This window comes from Sorghum bicolor, chromosome 8, assembly GCF_000003195.3.
Source record: "Sorghum bicolor cultivar BTx623 chromosome 8, Sorghum_bicolor_NCBIv3, whole genome shotgun sequence".
Classification (NCBI taxonomy): domain Eukaryota; kingdom Viridiplantae; phylum Streptophyta; class Magnoliopsida; order Poales; family Poaceae; genus Sorghum; species Sorghum bicolor.
This window is the reverse complement of record NC_012877.2, coordinates 60,910,512-60,927,882: the sequence shown is the minus strand read 5'-3', so window position 1 is coordinate 60,927,882 and position 17,371 is coordinate 60,910,512. Positions and strand designations below refer to the sequence as shown.

At 41.9% G+C, this 17,371-nt stretch overlaps 2 protein-coding genes across 3 annotated transcripts; both read left to right on the top strand.

Annotated features, from left to right (window-relative positions):
• Positions 1,031 to 7,012, top strand: LOC8084464 (protein IQ-DOMAIN 1). 2 transcript variants are annotated; one of them, XM_002443538.2, is made up of 7 exons: positions 1,031 to 1,362; positions 1,927 to 2,057; positions 2,876 to 3,118; positions 3,447 to 3,674; positions 5,128 to 5,241; positions 5,849 to 6,344; positions 6,551 to 6,916. In XM_002443538.2, exons 2-7 carry the CDS (start codon positions 1,974 to 1,976, stop codon positions 6,706 to 6,708), a joined length of 1,323 nt encoding a protein of 440 aa, XP_002443583.2. In that variant the 5' UTR covers positions 1,031 to 1,362; positions 1,927 to 1,973; the 3' UTR covers positions 6,709 to 6,916. The 2 variants fall into 2 exon arrangements, with proteins under 2 accessions (XP_002443583.2, XP_021302131.1); XM_021446456.1 differs by having other exon boundaries at positions 1,032 to 1,250; positions 6,551 to 7,012.
• Positions 14,316 to 16,953, top strand: LOC8084463. The gene is made up of 2 exons (XM_002443537.2): positions 14,316 to 15,934; positions 16,522 to 16,953. Exon 1 carries the CDS (start codon positions 14,796 to 14,798, stop codon positions 15,891 to 15,893), a length of 1,098 nt encoding a protein of 365 aa, XP_002443582.1. The 5' UTR covers positions 14,316 to 14,795; the 3' UTR covers positions 15,894 to 15,934; positions 16,522 to 16,953.

Here is a 17,371-nt window from a genome sequence, read left to right as displayed (position 1 = left end):
CCTCGCTGCCGCCCGCCCCGTGCCATCCTCGGCCACCGCGAAGAGGCTGCTCCCCAGCAGCGAAAATAGCAGCACCGGCGCACGGTACGGGTTCGTCATCTCGCGCTGAGAGTGGCGGCGGCGGAGGGGGCACCTCCGGTCGAACGGCGGTGAGCTCCCCGCGGCGGCGCGGCGGGACGAGACTGGGTGGTGCATCTTTTTTTACCTAAAGCCCCCTCGATGGCAGAGATTGCCTAATTAGGCCTTGTTTAGCTAAAAAAACCAAAAAATTTTCATGATTCTCCGTCATGGAGCACTAAGAGGGTGTTTGGGACTGCTTCACAAACTCTGCTCCACAAACTCCACCGTGGAGCAGCTCCAGGAAAAATTAGAGCTTGTGGAGTACCTCTTTAGGTGCTCTCACAACTCTACCCTTTTTCCTCGAACTAAGTGCGTGGAGTTGAAACTGTTTGGCTAAAAAACATGAAGCGGTGCTGAAAAACGTGGAGCAGAGCAGTCCCAAACACCCCCTAAATATAGACAAATAAAAATTAATTGTACAGTTTACCTGTAAATCGCGAGATGAATCTTTTAAGCCTACTTACTCCATGATTGGACAATGTTTATCAAATAAAAACGAAAATGCTATAGTTCCAAAAACAAAATGAATTAAACAAGGCCTTGCAATATACTGTATGTAATTCTAGGACAATCTGCTCCCATGCAAAAACAATAAAGGCCTTGTTTAGTTTAAAAAAACTAAAAACTTTTTAAAATTCTATCGACTCTTGCAACATATATATAGAACATTAAATATAAACAAAAACAAAACTAATTGCATAATTTGACTCTAAATCATGAGATGAATTTTTTAAACATAGTTAGTTTATAATTAAATAATTATTGTCAATAAAAACGAAAGTGCTGCGGTATAAAAAATCAAAAAAGTTCAGAATTAATCAAGGCCAAAAGCGAGGGCCTTTCTGAAAAACATGCTCTGCCACCTGCAGCAGCTTTTATTTTTGTACCAAAAAAACAAAAATTCGCACGAAGTACAGTCCAAAAGGGGAGGAGGTGGTGGAGCTCAATCAATCCAAAGTGGAGGCGAAACCGAAAGCGAGAGGAGGGAGAGAAAGACAAGAGAGGGGAGGAGCAGCGCGGGGCGGTCGGTCGACTGGTCGGCGGTGACGCCTCGCTGCGGCCGTCGCCGCAGAGGTGGAGCTCGCCCTCACCCGGTTTTTTGCTGGAGCTCGAGTCGGTTCGGGTGTGAGGTGAGCTCAGCTCCATGGAACAACTCCCGGGCGTGCGAGTGGGAGTGGGATGCTTGTTCTTGCTGCTGGGGCGGGCGCGGTTGCTGCCAGCCGCTCTGATTCGTGGCATGAGGTTACGCTTGGTTTGCTCTACCCGATCAATGGTCCTGTCCGTGAATTTGACTTGCATTTCGCCCTGGATTTTTTCTTTTCCTCTCGCTCGATTTAGGTACTCGGCTGCCTAGTGGTTCTTCCATCCGTGGACTTCTCCTAGCGTTTTGCGAATGTCCTGAGCGTGAGTCCTGAATTTGTGTGCTTTTGCTCCATTTGTGTGCCCCCTGTGATGCCAAGAGTTTGGGCACCGGTTGCAATGTTGTCCTCTTTTTCGTTCCACCACAAAGTTCAGACTTCAGAGTTTGCAAGACCGTATCTTTTTGTAACTGTGCATGGTTTTTCCATGCTTGGATTCATATTTGGGTTGGGATGGATTTCCCTTTCGTATTTTCTTCTCAATGGTATAAAGAGCCATTTGCTGTCGGTGCATGTTCACCGATTTTACTTGCTTGTTTAGTTACTTCTTTGAGCATTTGTTCTTCAACTAGTGCTTCGTCTGGTTATGGTTGATGGGAGAATTTGGGGGCAACTTTGTGTGCGAGCGTGCTTAGTAGCATCACTTACATTATGCAGTTATTCCCAGGTGATGTACAGGTGCTAGCTGTTGAAGGCAAAGAAGAAAAGACTATCATGGGGATTTCAGCTAAGTGGATCAAATCACTTGTTGGGATAAAAAAGCATGAAAAGGGGCGAAACGCCGAATGCAGCGATGCGGTAAGTCAACCATACAAATGTCTACTTGAGATTTTTGCCTGCATTTCCGTGGTGTTCTTTTGTTTTGCATTTTAAAAAATGTCCTTTAGCAGGCATAGGATGATGCTAAGATTCCTAACACTGATGGTTTACCAAAACTCGTATGAAGCCTGGACTCGTAACCACTTTTATTGTTGGCGTGTCTTTGTCATTTGATTCCCATCAAGGGTTGTTGCCCCACTATTTTTCTAGTTAAGAGCAGTGTCAAATGTGGGCCAAGTATATTCCACCATTCCTTCAAAGTCAGGGATGTAGTTAATATCAACATATGTCGTGCATTTATGTTGCATAAGTATTTTCATTTCTGATGATATGTTGATGTTTTTGTTTACGCCGATGATGTGTTGATGTTGTCAAGACTGATAATGCTTCCATCCTTTCAACCACCATAGGACAGAAAAAGGACTCAGACCAACTACTGAATTGAATAGTTCAATTTCAAATGTTCTAGTTTATGTCTCTTCCCAGTTGTTATTGTTGATATGGTTAAACTCAATTTAAGCTGGTTTCTCAAGCGCAAGCGGATACCGTTGCCGGTTCTGGAGCTTTTATTTCTATTACTTAATTGTACCACAACACCTAAAGGATCAAACATAGTTGAATTCATGGTCTTCTATGCAGAGGTTAAGAGAAGTAGAGAACAGCACTGCTGTGTTTTGGCAGGCACTGCCCATCCCATCCTCCATAGCACTATGCTGCACATATCTCTGTTAAACATTCTTTGTTATTTTATCCAGTTGGTTATGCTGCTTTAAGATCACACTTTCTAAAATTTGCAGAGGAGCTGTGTTGTTCAGTTGCTACACAAACAGGAGCATTCTGTAAATACAGAAAGTGTTCCTGTGGCTGAAGAACTCAGAGTACAGGCTGAACCGTTGGCAGGTGACATAAACACAGAGACAATATCAAATTCCGCTTCCTCACCGAGCACATCTCTTCAAGTTCAAATTTCTCAGACTGAACTTGGTACAAAGGAGCATCAGGCTATTGTAGCTATTCAGTCTGCCTTTCGAGCATTCCTGGTATTATAAGAATACTTTAGTTATCGTGTTTCTACCAAAACTAAGAAAAGTATGGAACATATTTGCATTATTCTGTAAGGGTTTCTGGTTGAGGAACTTATCAAACAAAATTAACTGTTGCAAAATGCTGCAAGCGCGGCTAAACAATATAAGGTTATGGTTAGTCCTTCACTTGTAAAAATGGTAACCATGAACCAATCAAGCAGCTTCAGATATGAGAAGTTTTAAATGTCATGTGTTTAATTCATTTCTTCATTTGTCATTTTGTTGATAGTAGTATGCAGCTCAAAAGGTAGTTTGATATATTTTGCATTGTCATATTTACCAGGCTAGGCGGGCGTTGCGGGCATTAAAAGGACTAGTTAGGCTCCAGGCACTTGTTAGGGGTCATGCTGTAAGAAAGCAAGCAGCAGAAACACTTCAGTGCATGCAAGCGCTAGTAAGAGCTCAAGCTCGTGTCAGAGCGAGACGAGTCCGTGTTTCTTTGGAAAGCCAAGGGACCCCAAAGAAACCTCCTGAACAAAATGTTCATGAGGACCATGTTCGAGATATTGAGGTGAGAAACAGCATTCTCCAGACATCTGGTTTCTTGTAAGCATTTTCATCCTTACATGCTTAGGATATATATCATGACAATGCAAGTCATCCCTAATAAATTTCTCAATTTATATGGCTACCTACTTATCCTGGACGGCTGGACCTGGGGGGCGGTTTGTCAAGGATAAACGACACCAGTAGCAGTAGCCTGGTTCTGTTCAATTAGTATAAGTAATAAGACTGCCCATGACGCCATGAATGCATTGGTTGTATTGTTGGCATGATTCACACTTTTTTTATTTAGACTTTTTACAATTTGTCAAGTTAAGAAAGTTCCTACTGCCAATAGTAATTGAAGAAACTAAGCTTTAACTTACTCTTTAAAGCAAGCACAAAAAACTCTGGTGTTCCCTGACTTATATGAAGACTGAAGACAGTGGAACTGAATGTCAACTACAACTTAGGCAATACTTCTTCTGATTAAAAAAAATGTCATTTAGGACAAAATTTAGGGTCCATTTGGCATGGCTCCGGCTTCTTGCTACAGTGCGCTTAGGAGTCGGAGCTGTTGAAGCCAAAATTAGTGGCTTCATCACCTCCTAGTTCATTTTGAGAAGAGATAAAAACAACTCCTTTGTAGTGCACATAGGAACCAGAGCTGGCCAGAGCTCCACCAAACGGGACTTAGTCAAACCTAAAAAAAGTACAAATATAAATAACTTCAATTGTTTAGCCTGAAAACAACTAAGTTGTATGATAAATCTCATAAATATGTAGGATTTTAAGAATAAGTTCTGAAGAAATTAGTGGTCAGAGATATACCGTGTAAAGTCAAATACGACAAGTATTTCTTTTACCAAAAGGAGTGTCAAGCTTGTGTGTTTAATCAAGTATGAGTTGAATAATCTTGATAGATATGTCTATTAGGAAAGTGTAAATTAGGCAAGGCTATATTTAGTATGATTAGCATCTGCCATGTATTGCATTAGGAAGAAGACCTTCTCACGCAGGTCGAGAAAACCCCCAAACCCCTGCCCCACCCATACACAGCGGCACCGTAGCCCATGTGAGAACGACCACGACCAGGACCGGGTCTTAGACTTGTGCTTTGGCATGGGACAGACGAGGGGATTTTTTAACCTTACCCTGAAAATTCGCTCCCACTGGGAGTCGAACCCAGGACCTAAGGAGTGCCGCCAGGTTCCTCTAACCAACTGGACTAGAGGCCGGCAAGGCTATATTTAGTATGATTAGCACCTGCCATGTATTGCATTAGGAAAGTGTATATTAGGCAAGGTGCTAATCATACTAAATATAGCCTTGCCTAATATACACTTTCTTAATAGACATATCTATCAAATCTAATGTGGTTATTGACATTTTTCCAATTGCCACTGAAGAATTAACAATCCTGAGATGTGTTTATTGAAGTAAATGTTACTGAAAATTTATTACCTGTCAATGACATGCAGGAAGACTGGTGTGGCAGTATAGGCTCAGTAGAAGAAATGAAAGCTAAGGCATTAAAAAGGCAAGAGGCTGCGGCTAAGAGGGAAAGGGCAATGGCATACGCTTTAACCCATCAGGTAACTTTGATCGCTAATGTTATATCTGGAATGTGTTAATAGCTTGATGTTAATGCTTGAAAAACTAAAATATTTCTACACTAAATTAAAAGGCTCTTCAGAGTCTTTTGATCATTTTCTCTTTTTTTCTGTTTCTGTTATTCAAAGTATATAGTCACAATATTCTAGTCAAGAAGGATATTTGTGACTTCTGTTCTTGTAGGTGTTTGTGGATCACTATGTGTGGCTTAGCTGAACTCTGCATACAATATTGCATATTCTGTGGTTTAGCAATTTAAAGTGGGTATAACTCCATCTTTATCAAAATTGTAGCAAATGGCTGTGGATAAACTGCTTAGAATGTTCTCCTGTTGGCCTTGACAAGGTAGACTGGACCACGCACCAGGTTAAAATAGATTCTGGTTGCTGACTTACTGAGCAATAGTGTTAGGCTGCTAGCATACCAAAGCTCAATAAATATGAAAGCTCAAAGTTCACTTTTGGCTCGCCTAAAATGTATCCTGTTGGCTACAGAACCTGCTACTGTTGTGTGTAAACTCGCTTTTCTTTTCACTGACTGTGATCCGTAGATGCACAAGTTGTGCTAATTTGTGTTTCCTTTTATCAGTGGCAAGCAAGTTCAAGGAAACAGAAAGCAGCAAGCCTCCAAGACCAAGGACTTGCTGGGGATGAGAATCAGTGGGGACAGAAATGGTTAGAGAGGTGGATGGCTGCACGCCCATGGGAGAACAGGGTACTTGACAGCAATGCCAAAGATAGTGTCACAGTTGGCAATGACAAACCAGCTGAGGAAGACAAAGCTAAAGCTCTGAATCTCAACAAACCAAAAGGAAAAGTACCTGTTTCCACCACACAATCAAATGGCGCAGGCCATAAGAAGTCACATTCTGATATAAGTGGCTCTTCATCGGGGCACTCTGCAGTTGTGCAACCAACTGCTTCTTTGGAGTCATCCAAGATAAAAGTGAAGCCACCGAACGAGATCACAGATGAAGTCAGCTCTGAACCTTCAAATTTGGCTTCCCGGTCCACAAGCAATCCAAAAGAAAGACCAGTGCAAGTCAATGCACCAGCGAAGAAGCGATTATCCCTTCCTAACAACGGTAAATCATCTGTCTGTGTATGTTATTGCCGTCACAGTTCCTTAACCCTCTTTCAGAAAACTGCATATGCCTGAACTCTCTCAAAAGTGGCTATGTCCTGCAATAATCTACAGTTACATATATGTGTTCATATGTTGTCCTGCATTTGAGCAAGACATCAGCTGTTGAAGCTTTGAAAGCAATTGATCTTGTCACTCATGGTGCAGCAACAGCCAGTGGGGGAGTAGGAAAGCGCCCTACCAACAGTAGTCGGACAACCCAGGCCTCGAGATTGAAGAACGCCAAAGGAGCCTCCAAGTCTGAAACAAGAGACCAGCCAGGGCCTGCTAACTCTGCCGTGAAGCCAGTTGAGACGCTAGCCTGAGAGTGAATCCCATCCATATTATTTGGACACATCGCAATGCCCCTTTGTCATTGATGTTGTTGCATCTCTGTATATATAAGCAAAACCTGCATCTGAACATGTTAGCGAGTAGTGCCGCAGGATATTGTTGTACAATTGTTTGTTCACGTTGCTGTTATCCATCATTGTGTTATGTATTTTTCTCTTCAAATTGCCTCCTTTCGTACTACTCAGTATGTGAACAGTTGAAAAACCATGTGTCTCTGAATTCCGTGATTCGGTCTTCAGCACCAGTGATGGTTGGTGGTGGTGTTATGGATATAAAGTCTTCATGTCCTCATTACATGGCACTTTTCTTCAAGCTTCCTGCAGACTAAAGGCCATCCAGATTCTTCCTTATGGGGCACAAGGTGTTCATTTGGTTGCACACTCGTGTGTTTTGTATATGATAAAGTGCTGCAATGTGGTACTAGTGCTTTTGCAAAGAGGATTGTATGATGGATGTTCAAGTGCAATCATACAGATCAAAGCAGCCTCCTTTGTAAGTCTCTTTTAGGGGGGCTCAATGTGAAGCTGAGGCCTCCTTGTGTGCCACCTGCTAGGAACCTGCTTATATCTTAGGCCATGTTTATATGCTTGTTGTGCTCTGTTGTGTTCTGCTGACTCTGTGTGTTGCATTTGCATGCACCTGTCCATGCTGTGTGAAAGCATAATGCATGCGCTAGGATAAGAAATGCTCCTAGGATTTCTTTATCGATTTGTTTAATCTATTGGCAACCATGATTATGTTAAGTAAGATCAAAAAATTGTTTCAAGACTGCTGCCAAGATTCGTTTGTGTAGCGGTCGTTAGAAAGTCGATGTAGGGGATGGCCATGACAAGAGGGAGAAAAAGGAAAAAAATTAGCCAAAGGCAAATTGGTGTTGTGGACCTGTGGTTTGTGAAATTGCAAGCAAATCTGGAGAGGTCCACACCTGACACAACACGTACAATATCATATTCCCGGCATCATCCATTTTTGTGGGCGGTGGTGATATGCTGTCGTTGTTTGGCAGACACGTGGGCCCAGGTCACATAAATGTCCACATCGCCCAACTAATTTTTGTACGATTACACTTTCCCTTTTTCCATAGGACTTGTTTAGTTCACCCCGAAATTCAAAAAGTTTTCAAGATTCCCTGTCACATCGAATCTTACGGTACATGCATAAAGCATTAAATATAGACGAAAACAAAAACTAATCACGCAGTTTGACTGTAAATCACGAGACGAATCTTTTTGACTCTAGTTAGTCTATGATTGGACAATATTTACCACAAACAAACGAAAGTGCTACAGTTCCGAAAACTTTTCAGTTTTCGGAACTAAACAAGGCCCTAGAGGATATGAATTCAAGAAACTGTAGTACACTGTATCCTGCATGGAAGGAAAAAGGTCCCTGTAGTCTCATCTTTCTGATGCTGAAAGCGCACCGAATATGATGTGAAGTGCAGGCTGTGGTGTCGCTACGTTGTACTAGTAGAAATTTTCAGGTTTAAGAAGAAAAAATCAGAAAGAAGCACTTTAAATTGACGTTTGATGGTGTTTTTTTTCTCTATATTTTCATAAAGTATAGAGCTAGCTTTGGCTGTATGGGAATATCGTGCAAAGAAAACGCAGTATCGAAACCAGTTGGAATGTTGTCAAAAAAAAAAACAGTTGGAATACTCCTATAGTTTACTAAACAATTGGACACGCTATGTTTTAAGTGTACTATATAGAGGATCAGTCAACCGACAAACTGATAATTAATCATTGCCATGCGATGTTTTGTTATTGTTAGCCGAAAGAAAAAGGGACAGATGGTTGTGATGGAAAACACGGGCGAACACAAAAACAGAATCTAATGTGTTTGGCATGCATGCGTGTACGTACGTGTTGACCAGGACTGAATGGAGTGAATTTATACAGTAATGTACTAGTGCTCTAATAATGGAGAATATTTAGTATTAGCTAGTATTCGTTTTCCGTATCTAATTAACAAATCCGTGTCAGGAGATGATAGGATCTGAACCAACCTGTAGCACACTATATGTATGGTGCTAGAACGTGCCATGAACCTGTAACAGCATGCATGGTTCAAGTTCAACACGACACCACCAAGGTTACGCTGCTGCAACGGCACCATGCAATGCATGCATGAATGATGGCACACAGCACTGACGTGGTTGCATCGCGTGCTTTATAATGCAGACGGCTCAGGTCGGCAAATAATATAGTAGGAGTAATAATATAAATAAATTAATATTGAAAATTTAAAATAAAAGGTTGCAGGTGACGAGCAGACATCTTTATTTTGCATCCGTCACTTATCTGCTACTGTACATACACCTGACCTGCTGCAAATCCGGTCGCCGGTCGGTGGGTTGGTTGCTGAATACTACTCCTACTCTCCTACGGAGTATGTTTGTTTGTACTAGAAAAATTTCGTCATATTGTAGTATTTTTGTTTGTTTGTAATAATTATTATTTAATTATAAATTAACTAGGTTTAAAAGAATCTTCTCATAAATTTTGAACAATTACAGCGCAGGCTTTATCCTGACGATGGGTGAGGAAGAAAAAAAAAAAAACAGGCGGCAGCAGAGCGCTGCTGAGCTTGATTTCTCTGCTTTGAGTGAGACAGCGGATTGATAGCAATGAAACATTCTCTATCGCATCGAATCTTGCGGTACATACATGAAACATTAAATATAGATAAAAAAATAACTAATTGTACAGTTTACTTGTAAATCACGAGACGAATCTTTTAAGCCTAGTTACTCTATGATTAGACAATGTTTGTCAAATAAAAATAAAATGCTACAGTGTCAAAATTTAAAAAAATTTTGGATCTAAACAAGGCCTAGGAAAATGAAAATACCACTACTCCAGCACTTGGCTAGCGCTGCTCACAAACTTCACCGCGAAAGTTCGTTGAATACTTCTTTAGTTATTTTCATGACTCCACCTCTTTTGGTTGAATATTGTTTGCGAAGATGAAATCGTTTAGCAATATAGAGTGGACCCGTTCTAAATATCCTCTTAATTTCTTTCTTTTTTAAAAAAATCAACGCATCAAAAAGCAAGTGTGAAACAAGCAAACACAGCAAGAACGCAACACGTTGGATTGGAATGGTGGCGTAGTACGCTCCGCACTGCAGTACTGAACGCACGTACGGATTCGGTACACTGCCTGCCGGCTGCCGGGGGCAGTGCAATGCGAGCAATTTTCTTTTTTTAGGCCACTCAACCAAAACATTTTGTTACACTGTAGCTTTTTCGTTTGTTCGTGGTAATTATTGTCCAACCATAGACTAACTAGGCTCAAAAGATTCGTCTTGTCAATTTCGACCAAACTGTATAATTAGTCTTTATTTTCATCTATATTTAATACTCTATGCATACGTCTAAAGATTCGATGTGACGGGAAATCTTGAAAAATTTTGGGTTTTTGAAAAGAAGTAAACAAGGCCTAAATCCCTGCCATTTTTTTCTCAGGGAAAACAATCGCGGGGGCAGGCGTGTTGTACGTACTCCGCACGACCATGCGCCACGTATGCTTCTTATCCGCTGAGTCATCATCTATTATACAACCACCGTCACCTTGTGCGGCGTTTTGAGTGTCTCGTGAAATGTTTTGTAGGACATTGAAAGAAATGATATTAATAAAAAACTTAATTATATAACTCGGCTGAAAACTACTAGACAAATTTATTAAGTCTAATTGATCCATCATTAGCATAGGTAGGTTAGTATAGACTTAAGGCTAATCATAAACTAACTAGACTTACCAGATTCATCTTGTGATTTTTAACCAAACTGTATATTTACTTTATTTTTTATCTATATTTAATACTCTATTCATTCATTTGATGGGATGAGTGAAAACGTTTTGGGTAGGGAACTAAATAAGACCTTAATTCACTCTAAATTCAAAAACTTTTCAAGATTTTTCATTACATCAAATCTTACGCTACATGTATAAAACATTAAATATAAATAATAAAAATAATTAATTGTATAGTTTATTTATAATTTGTGAGACGAGTTTATTAAACCTAGTTAATTTAAAATTAAAAAATAATTATCAAATACAAACGAAAATGATGATTTGAAAATCAATTCACCGTCCCCAGGCCACTGACTGGAATAATTGCTGGTTATTTTATTCTTTTTTGGCGAAAGCATGGACCCTATTTATTGGACTTTTTTTGAACGGTTTTACTATGATAAGAAATCTCATTTAAGGGCTTATTTAATACTCGTACTGTTATGCTATCGTATTCACCTCAACCTATGTTTATATGTTTATTAGGACGGGTGAGTATCCGATATATGGTTTTGATCTTTGTATTACTAAAACCAGTTTCTCTCCCCCTAAGCTTATGTTTGCGAATACTTCAGCTAAAACCGAAGAGCATCTCCAATTGTTTGGTAAAATTCGTTGTACAAATCTTGTTATTTGCTAACTTCCAAAATAATATGAAGCGAAAAAAAGATCTCTAACAGTTTGGTAAATTTCGCTTCCAAAAACTAAAAAATCTGCTAACGAAACGAAGAGCCCCGCTAAATGAATGAAGAGCCCTGCTAATAAGCATAAGAAGAAAGACATGGCAAGCACGGAGCTCACACGCATAATTGCGCGCTAGAAGAGAGATATGCTAAATTAGAGAAGACGGAGAATTGAGATGTCTAACTATTGGAGAACGTTTTTTCTTATTTTACTAAAAAATTTATGGATAGAAAATCGTTTGCCAAACTGTTGCTACCGGCCAAATAGAGATTTAGGAGGATATTTACATTACCTTATTTGTCTCAAATTATAAATTTTTTTTTCTATTTTCAATATGTGTCTATTCTTTTTAAGAAAAATCTGTCTACATACATAATAAGTAGTACACAAAAACTACGTATTTGAAAACAAAAAAAATACAATGATTTAGTACGGATGGAGTGGATTACTCTATATGTTGTGTTTTCTGTTTTTATTCTCGTCAGCGTACCGTACGTGCACGATGCAATGTCCCTAAATTAATCAAAAGGAGGGGATTTGATTCCCTAGCAAATGAAAAGAAAAGAAAAACGATGCACAGGATTTGATTCCCTAGCTAGCGTGCACATTAGTAAAAAAGAAAAAATGCCGCTGGGGCGGCAGGCGTGTACTCCGGCTCCGCACGAAGGTCGCACCATGTACGTGCGTACGCTCCTTATCCGCTGAGTCATCCATCATGTACGCGACGTTGACGCTACTGACACGAGTATGTATATTATACTAGTGTGGCCTTATTTAGTTTATGAAAAAGATTTAGATTTAGTTATTCTAGCATTTTTATTTTATTTAATAATTAGTGTTTAATCATGAACTAATTAGTTTTAAAAAATTTATATCTAAGTATCGGTGTGATGAAATAAAAAGCAAATTTTTAAGAACTAAACAGGAACATATATATATACTACTGCCAGGAAGAAGGAATCCACCCACCGTCACCAGTCCACCGCTACTGTAGTTTGCAAAATGTTTTGTTTTTGGGCACTGTAGTATTTCGTTTTTATTTGACAAATATTGTCCAATCACGGAGTAACTAGGTTTAAAAAATTCATCTCACAAATTACAGATAAACTGTGCAGTTAGTTTTTTTTTTGTCTATATTTAATGCTCTATGCATGTTCGATGTGATAGGGATCTTGAAAAATTTTGTGAACTTAACAAGGCCTCCACATGATAGTATAGTAAAAGAAAAAGAACACGAGGCGTGTACGAGTACGTACACTTGTGAGCTCCGGGAAATGGCCATGCAGCACACACAGCAGCCATCCACATGCTCCCTCGCGGTCCCGGGCCCTGCCGACAGCAGCCACCGGGCCCCACGTGTCAGCCTGAACCCGAGGCCGAAAGGCCAAAGCGGGACGTGACGTGACGTGAGTGAGCGTGATCCGGCGCCCGCCCATTACTGTCTGTAATAAAATGCAACAGGTGATTTGTAGTAATCGATACACGGAGTACTACCATATGGGAGTAATAAAATAAAATATTTTGAGAAATAGACATTGTATTAACAAATATTGTTCAATCATAAATTAAATAGATTTAAAAGATTTGTCTCGTAAATTATAGACAAACTATATAATTAATTATTTTTTATCTATATTTATTATTTTATTATGTATGTGTTACAAGATTTGATATAACAAGAAATATAAGAATTTTCTAGCAACTAAACAAGGCCTGATAGCAGCAGCCAGCAGCCACCTGCAGGTCCGATGGCGATGCGATGCACGCAACGCACGGGACGGGCGTGGGAACTGTTCGTTTCCTACAGGTTTCCCATTTTCCTCCGGCCGGTGATGATCGATGCTCGCAAGGGCATCTCGACGAATATTCGTATAACTCACTCTGTAAATAAATGTCCATAAATATTAATATTACTTGGATACTTATTTGTACTCTAATATTTTTCTATAACTTTAAAGAGTCATTCTTGTTTTCTGTTTTTGACTATAAAATAAAAATAAAAGTTTGCTATACTCCTTCCATCCACAAAAAAATATAATTTAAAAGCAAGTACTTTCAAATTTAACTAAATTTATGTCAAATAATACGACTTTTACTCATGACTCTTCAAATAAGGATTTACGGTGTGGGGAGTTCAATCTTGAAGATGTCCAAAGCATAACTTTGTGTGGTCAATGAGTATCCCAACTTACAAGAACACTTCATCAAATCATAAAAGTAGATAATTTCTATATTTATTAATTAAAGTGCCAACTAAACACGAAGATGATATAACATTCCATGCTGCCCACGAGGCCGCAGCAACAACGTGGAGAGGGGGTCCGAGGATGATGGTGCATGGGTGCGGTGACACCATGACAGTCACAAAAAGGTTGCAGCAACGCCCCAATCTAGGTTTGTTTATGAATTAAGGCCTGTTTGATTATGTCGTTTTCAAAAACTGTAGTATCATAAAACTATAGTTCTATAAATTAAATAGAAACAAAAGTGTGGTTTAAATTAAAGATGTTATGGGGTTTCTAAAACTCTAAAAAGACTATAGATTTAATGAAACCATTGTTTTAGAGACTACAAGATTTATTTTCGCAAAAAAAAAGAGACTACAAGATTTATTGCATACAAACAATGATACCTTTAAAAACCAAAGTATTTTGTAAAACCATAGTATTTCTTCGATACTTTGCATCCAGACAAGACTTAATTTGTGTCATATTTGGAAGAAAAAACACTCTAAATATAAGACCCTTTATGCAGATAACCTCCGAATTACGTCTTTTTTATCTTTTTCTAAAGTTTAGAGCTCTAAAAATTGTAGAGCACTTCAGCTCATTTTAGGTCTAAAGCTCTAATGTAAGGTGAGCTAAAGTTTAAAGCTAATTTTAGACCATTTATTTAGACCTTTAGCTCCAAGGTTTAAAGCTCTAAAGTTTAGATCTACCACCCTAATTGTTTTAATTGGTCCAATCTACCTTTAATTAATAATATTAATCTTTTTTTCACCGCACATACGAGTTGATTTTTAAGTCAAGAAGACAAGATGTTACGAACAAGTTTTATTTATTAATAGTCCGTCACTCCCCTTCCAATACACAAGTGTCTCCCTCTCTCTCTCTCTCTCTTCCTCTTTCCCCACCCCGGCCCCTGCTCTGCTTCGTCTCCACTCCTCCCGCCGCCGCCGCCCCGGCCCCCCGGCCGCGCGATTGGGCTCTAGACCCTCATCGGATCCGCCGCCGCGCGCGTCGCCATTCCCCGCGCCGCCTTCCCGTCTCACTCCGCCCGCCGGTTCCCGTTGCTGCGCCTGCGGCAGGCGGTTTCCTTCCCGCGCCTGCCTTCCCCACCTTTCTGTTTCCTGATCCTGGTCCTGGTTCGCGGGTTCCCGATTTCGCGCGCTCGTGCGGCGGCCGATGCCCGCGTCCTCCTCCGTGGCGGCGGCGAGATCCGGCCCGCGCGTGGCAGTAAACCGACCCCACGTCCTCACCTGAGCCGGCGGAGGTTTCGTGTCCCGTTCTCTCTTCTGTTCCGACCAGAGAGAGAGAGAGAGGATCGCCAGTCGCGAGGCTGAGGAGCAAGGGAGATGGCGTCTCCGTACGCCGCCTCGCCGTACGTGCTGTCGCTGCTGCTTCTGGTGCTCTCCGTCCCGGCCGTCTTCCTCCTCGCGCCGCGCCTCATCCCGCCGCGCACGCTCCCGGCCATCCCGGACGCCGACGAGACGGAGGACCTCGCGCTGTTCCGCCGCGCCGTGCTCCTCTCCGCCGCCCCCTCCAAGACCGGCCCCGCCTCCGCCTCCGCATCCACCTCGCGCTTCTTCGGCGCGGCCCACCGACAGAGGAAGCAGAAGGTGGCGTTCCTCTTCCTCACCAACTCCGACCTCGTCTTCGCCCCGCTCTGGGAGAAGTTCTTCGCGGGCCACCACGACCTCCTCAACGTGTACGTCCACGCCGACCCATCCGCGGCGCTGCTCCTCCCGCCCACGCCTTCCTTCAGGGGGCGCATCATCGGGGGAAAAGCCACCGCGCGCGCCTCCGCCACGCTCATCTCCGCCGCGCGCCGCCTCCTCGCCACCGCGCTGCTCGACGACCCGGCCAACCACTTCTTCGCGCTGCTCTCCCAGTCCTGCGTCCCGCTGATGCCCTTCCCGGCGCTCTACCGCACGCTCGCCGCCGACAATGCCGGCCCGCGTGGACGACACCGCAGCTTCATCGAGATCCTCGACGCCGAGCCCACGCTGCACGACCGCTACTACGCGCGCGGCGACGACGTGATGCTCCCCGAGGTGCCCTACGAGAGCTTCCGCGTCGGCTCCCAGTTCTTCGTGCTCACCAGGAGGCACGCCGTCATGGTGGTCAGGGACAGGAGGCTCTGGAACAAGTTCAAGCTGCCGTGCCTCGTCAAGAGGAAGTTCTCGTGCTACCCGGAGGAGCACTACTTCCCGACGCTGCTGGACATGCAGGACCCCGCCGGATGCACCAAGTTCACGCTCACCAGGGTCAACTGGACCGACTCGTTCGACGGCCATCCGCACACGTACCAGCCGGAGGAGGTCTCCCCGGAGCTCATCAGGGACCTCAGGAAGTCCAATGGCACATACTCCCACATGTTTGCGCGCAAATTCGCGCCTGGATGCCTTGCGCCCCTCATGGAGATTGCCGACTCTGTCATTCTTCGTGACTAGGCTGCTTGCATCCCTCCGTTTGCACAACTGGAAGAGCTGAGGTAATTATTAACGTTTATTCTTTCTGCATTTGTTTCAGTTTCTAGTGTGCCAAGTTTCGTTAGGTTGATTGAAATCACAAACAGGCAGCAAGAATTAAGAAATTGATCATAATCAGTGGGCATGCCATATTAGACTGTGTTTGGTTCAAAGCTTGTGGGTTTTATACTTCTTTTCGGCTGCTATTGTGAATCGCCATGCAACTGACTATGGTATTTAGGTATTCACAAACTTGGAACTGTTAACTTGCAAGAATAATAGCTTGTATTCAGTTGTGCATTTCATATTAGATTGCATCTGATCCAAAACAGTTGGGTTTATATTTACTTCCAGATAGTATTGAGAATTGTTGTTACTGACTATGTTATCAGTACATGGTAGAAGGATGTTAGATTACCTCTTCACGTTCACATACTTGCAAACTGTTAATCTATAGAAGAACAAGACATCGTATTAACTCTGATATTATGTGGAAGATTGCAAGATCATGCTTGCTGCTGTAAATACTTACCCATTTCTTGGTCTTGCCGGTGGTTTACAGATCAGGTTCATGACAAGAATATAACATAAATTTTGTATTCCCCTGCAGGGTTGTGATGTGATGAACAAGCGTAAGCTGATCCATCCATTCCCTTTGGAATTCTTCAGAGAGGAGGAACCAGCACCAAACCTACTTTGTTTTGCACCTGCAGTTGCTCTTTGGCAAAAGTTGGATGCCACGCCTCAGAGGTTAATGATGGCGGTATTGGTGGCGAAGGGCCCCAGCTGCCTCTTGTGAGTATTTGTTTTTTGTGAGTTCTTGTTTCTTTTTTTTTTTCCAGTGAGAGCTGAGTGGTGGCTAAAGATGATGGAGAAGTTTGCACGTAATAGGGTCGTAGTTAGCATGATCATCCTGTGTATTTGCATGGAGACAATCTGTCGGTACATGCAGTGATGGTTTGTAGTATCTGTTGCATATATTACATATGTCAATATCATGCCTTCTTAAAATACATCAAAATAGTGTGATTGTGTCATGGCACCATTGGCTTGCCTTTGAAGTCATCAGTCAGTATAGCGCTAACATCTTGCGGGCTTACACCTGTCTTTGCTTGCTTGCCCTTGTTTAAAGCCTGAAGATCAGTTCTTCTTCTTTAAAAAAGCCTAAAGAGCAAAAGCGCAGTGTCAATACTAACAAAACAACTAACTAAAGCAACCATTAAACAACACATTACACTCAATGCATCATGTTTTATGATGAACGGATAAAGTAGTTCTGGATTATGATCAGAAGTGCACATTTTAAATCTTCTGTTAGTTATATCTACTTCGAAGCACACAGATCTTGATTTCTTTTCTGGTTAGCTATATCTACCTAGAAGGAGCCAGTGGAGCGGTCCAAATGCTGTACTATAGATTTTGGCCAAATAAAGTGGGTTCCTGCACTTCTCCATGTTTTC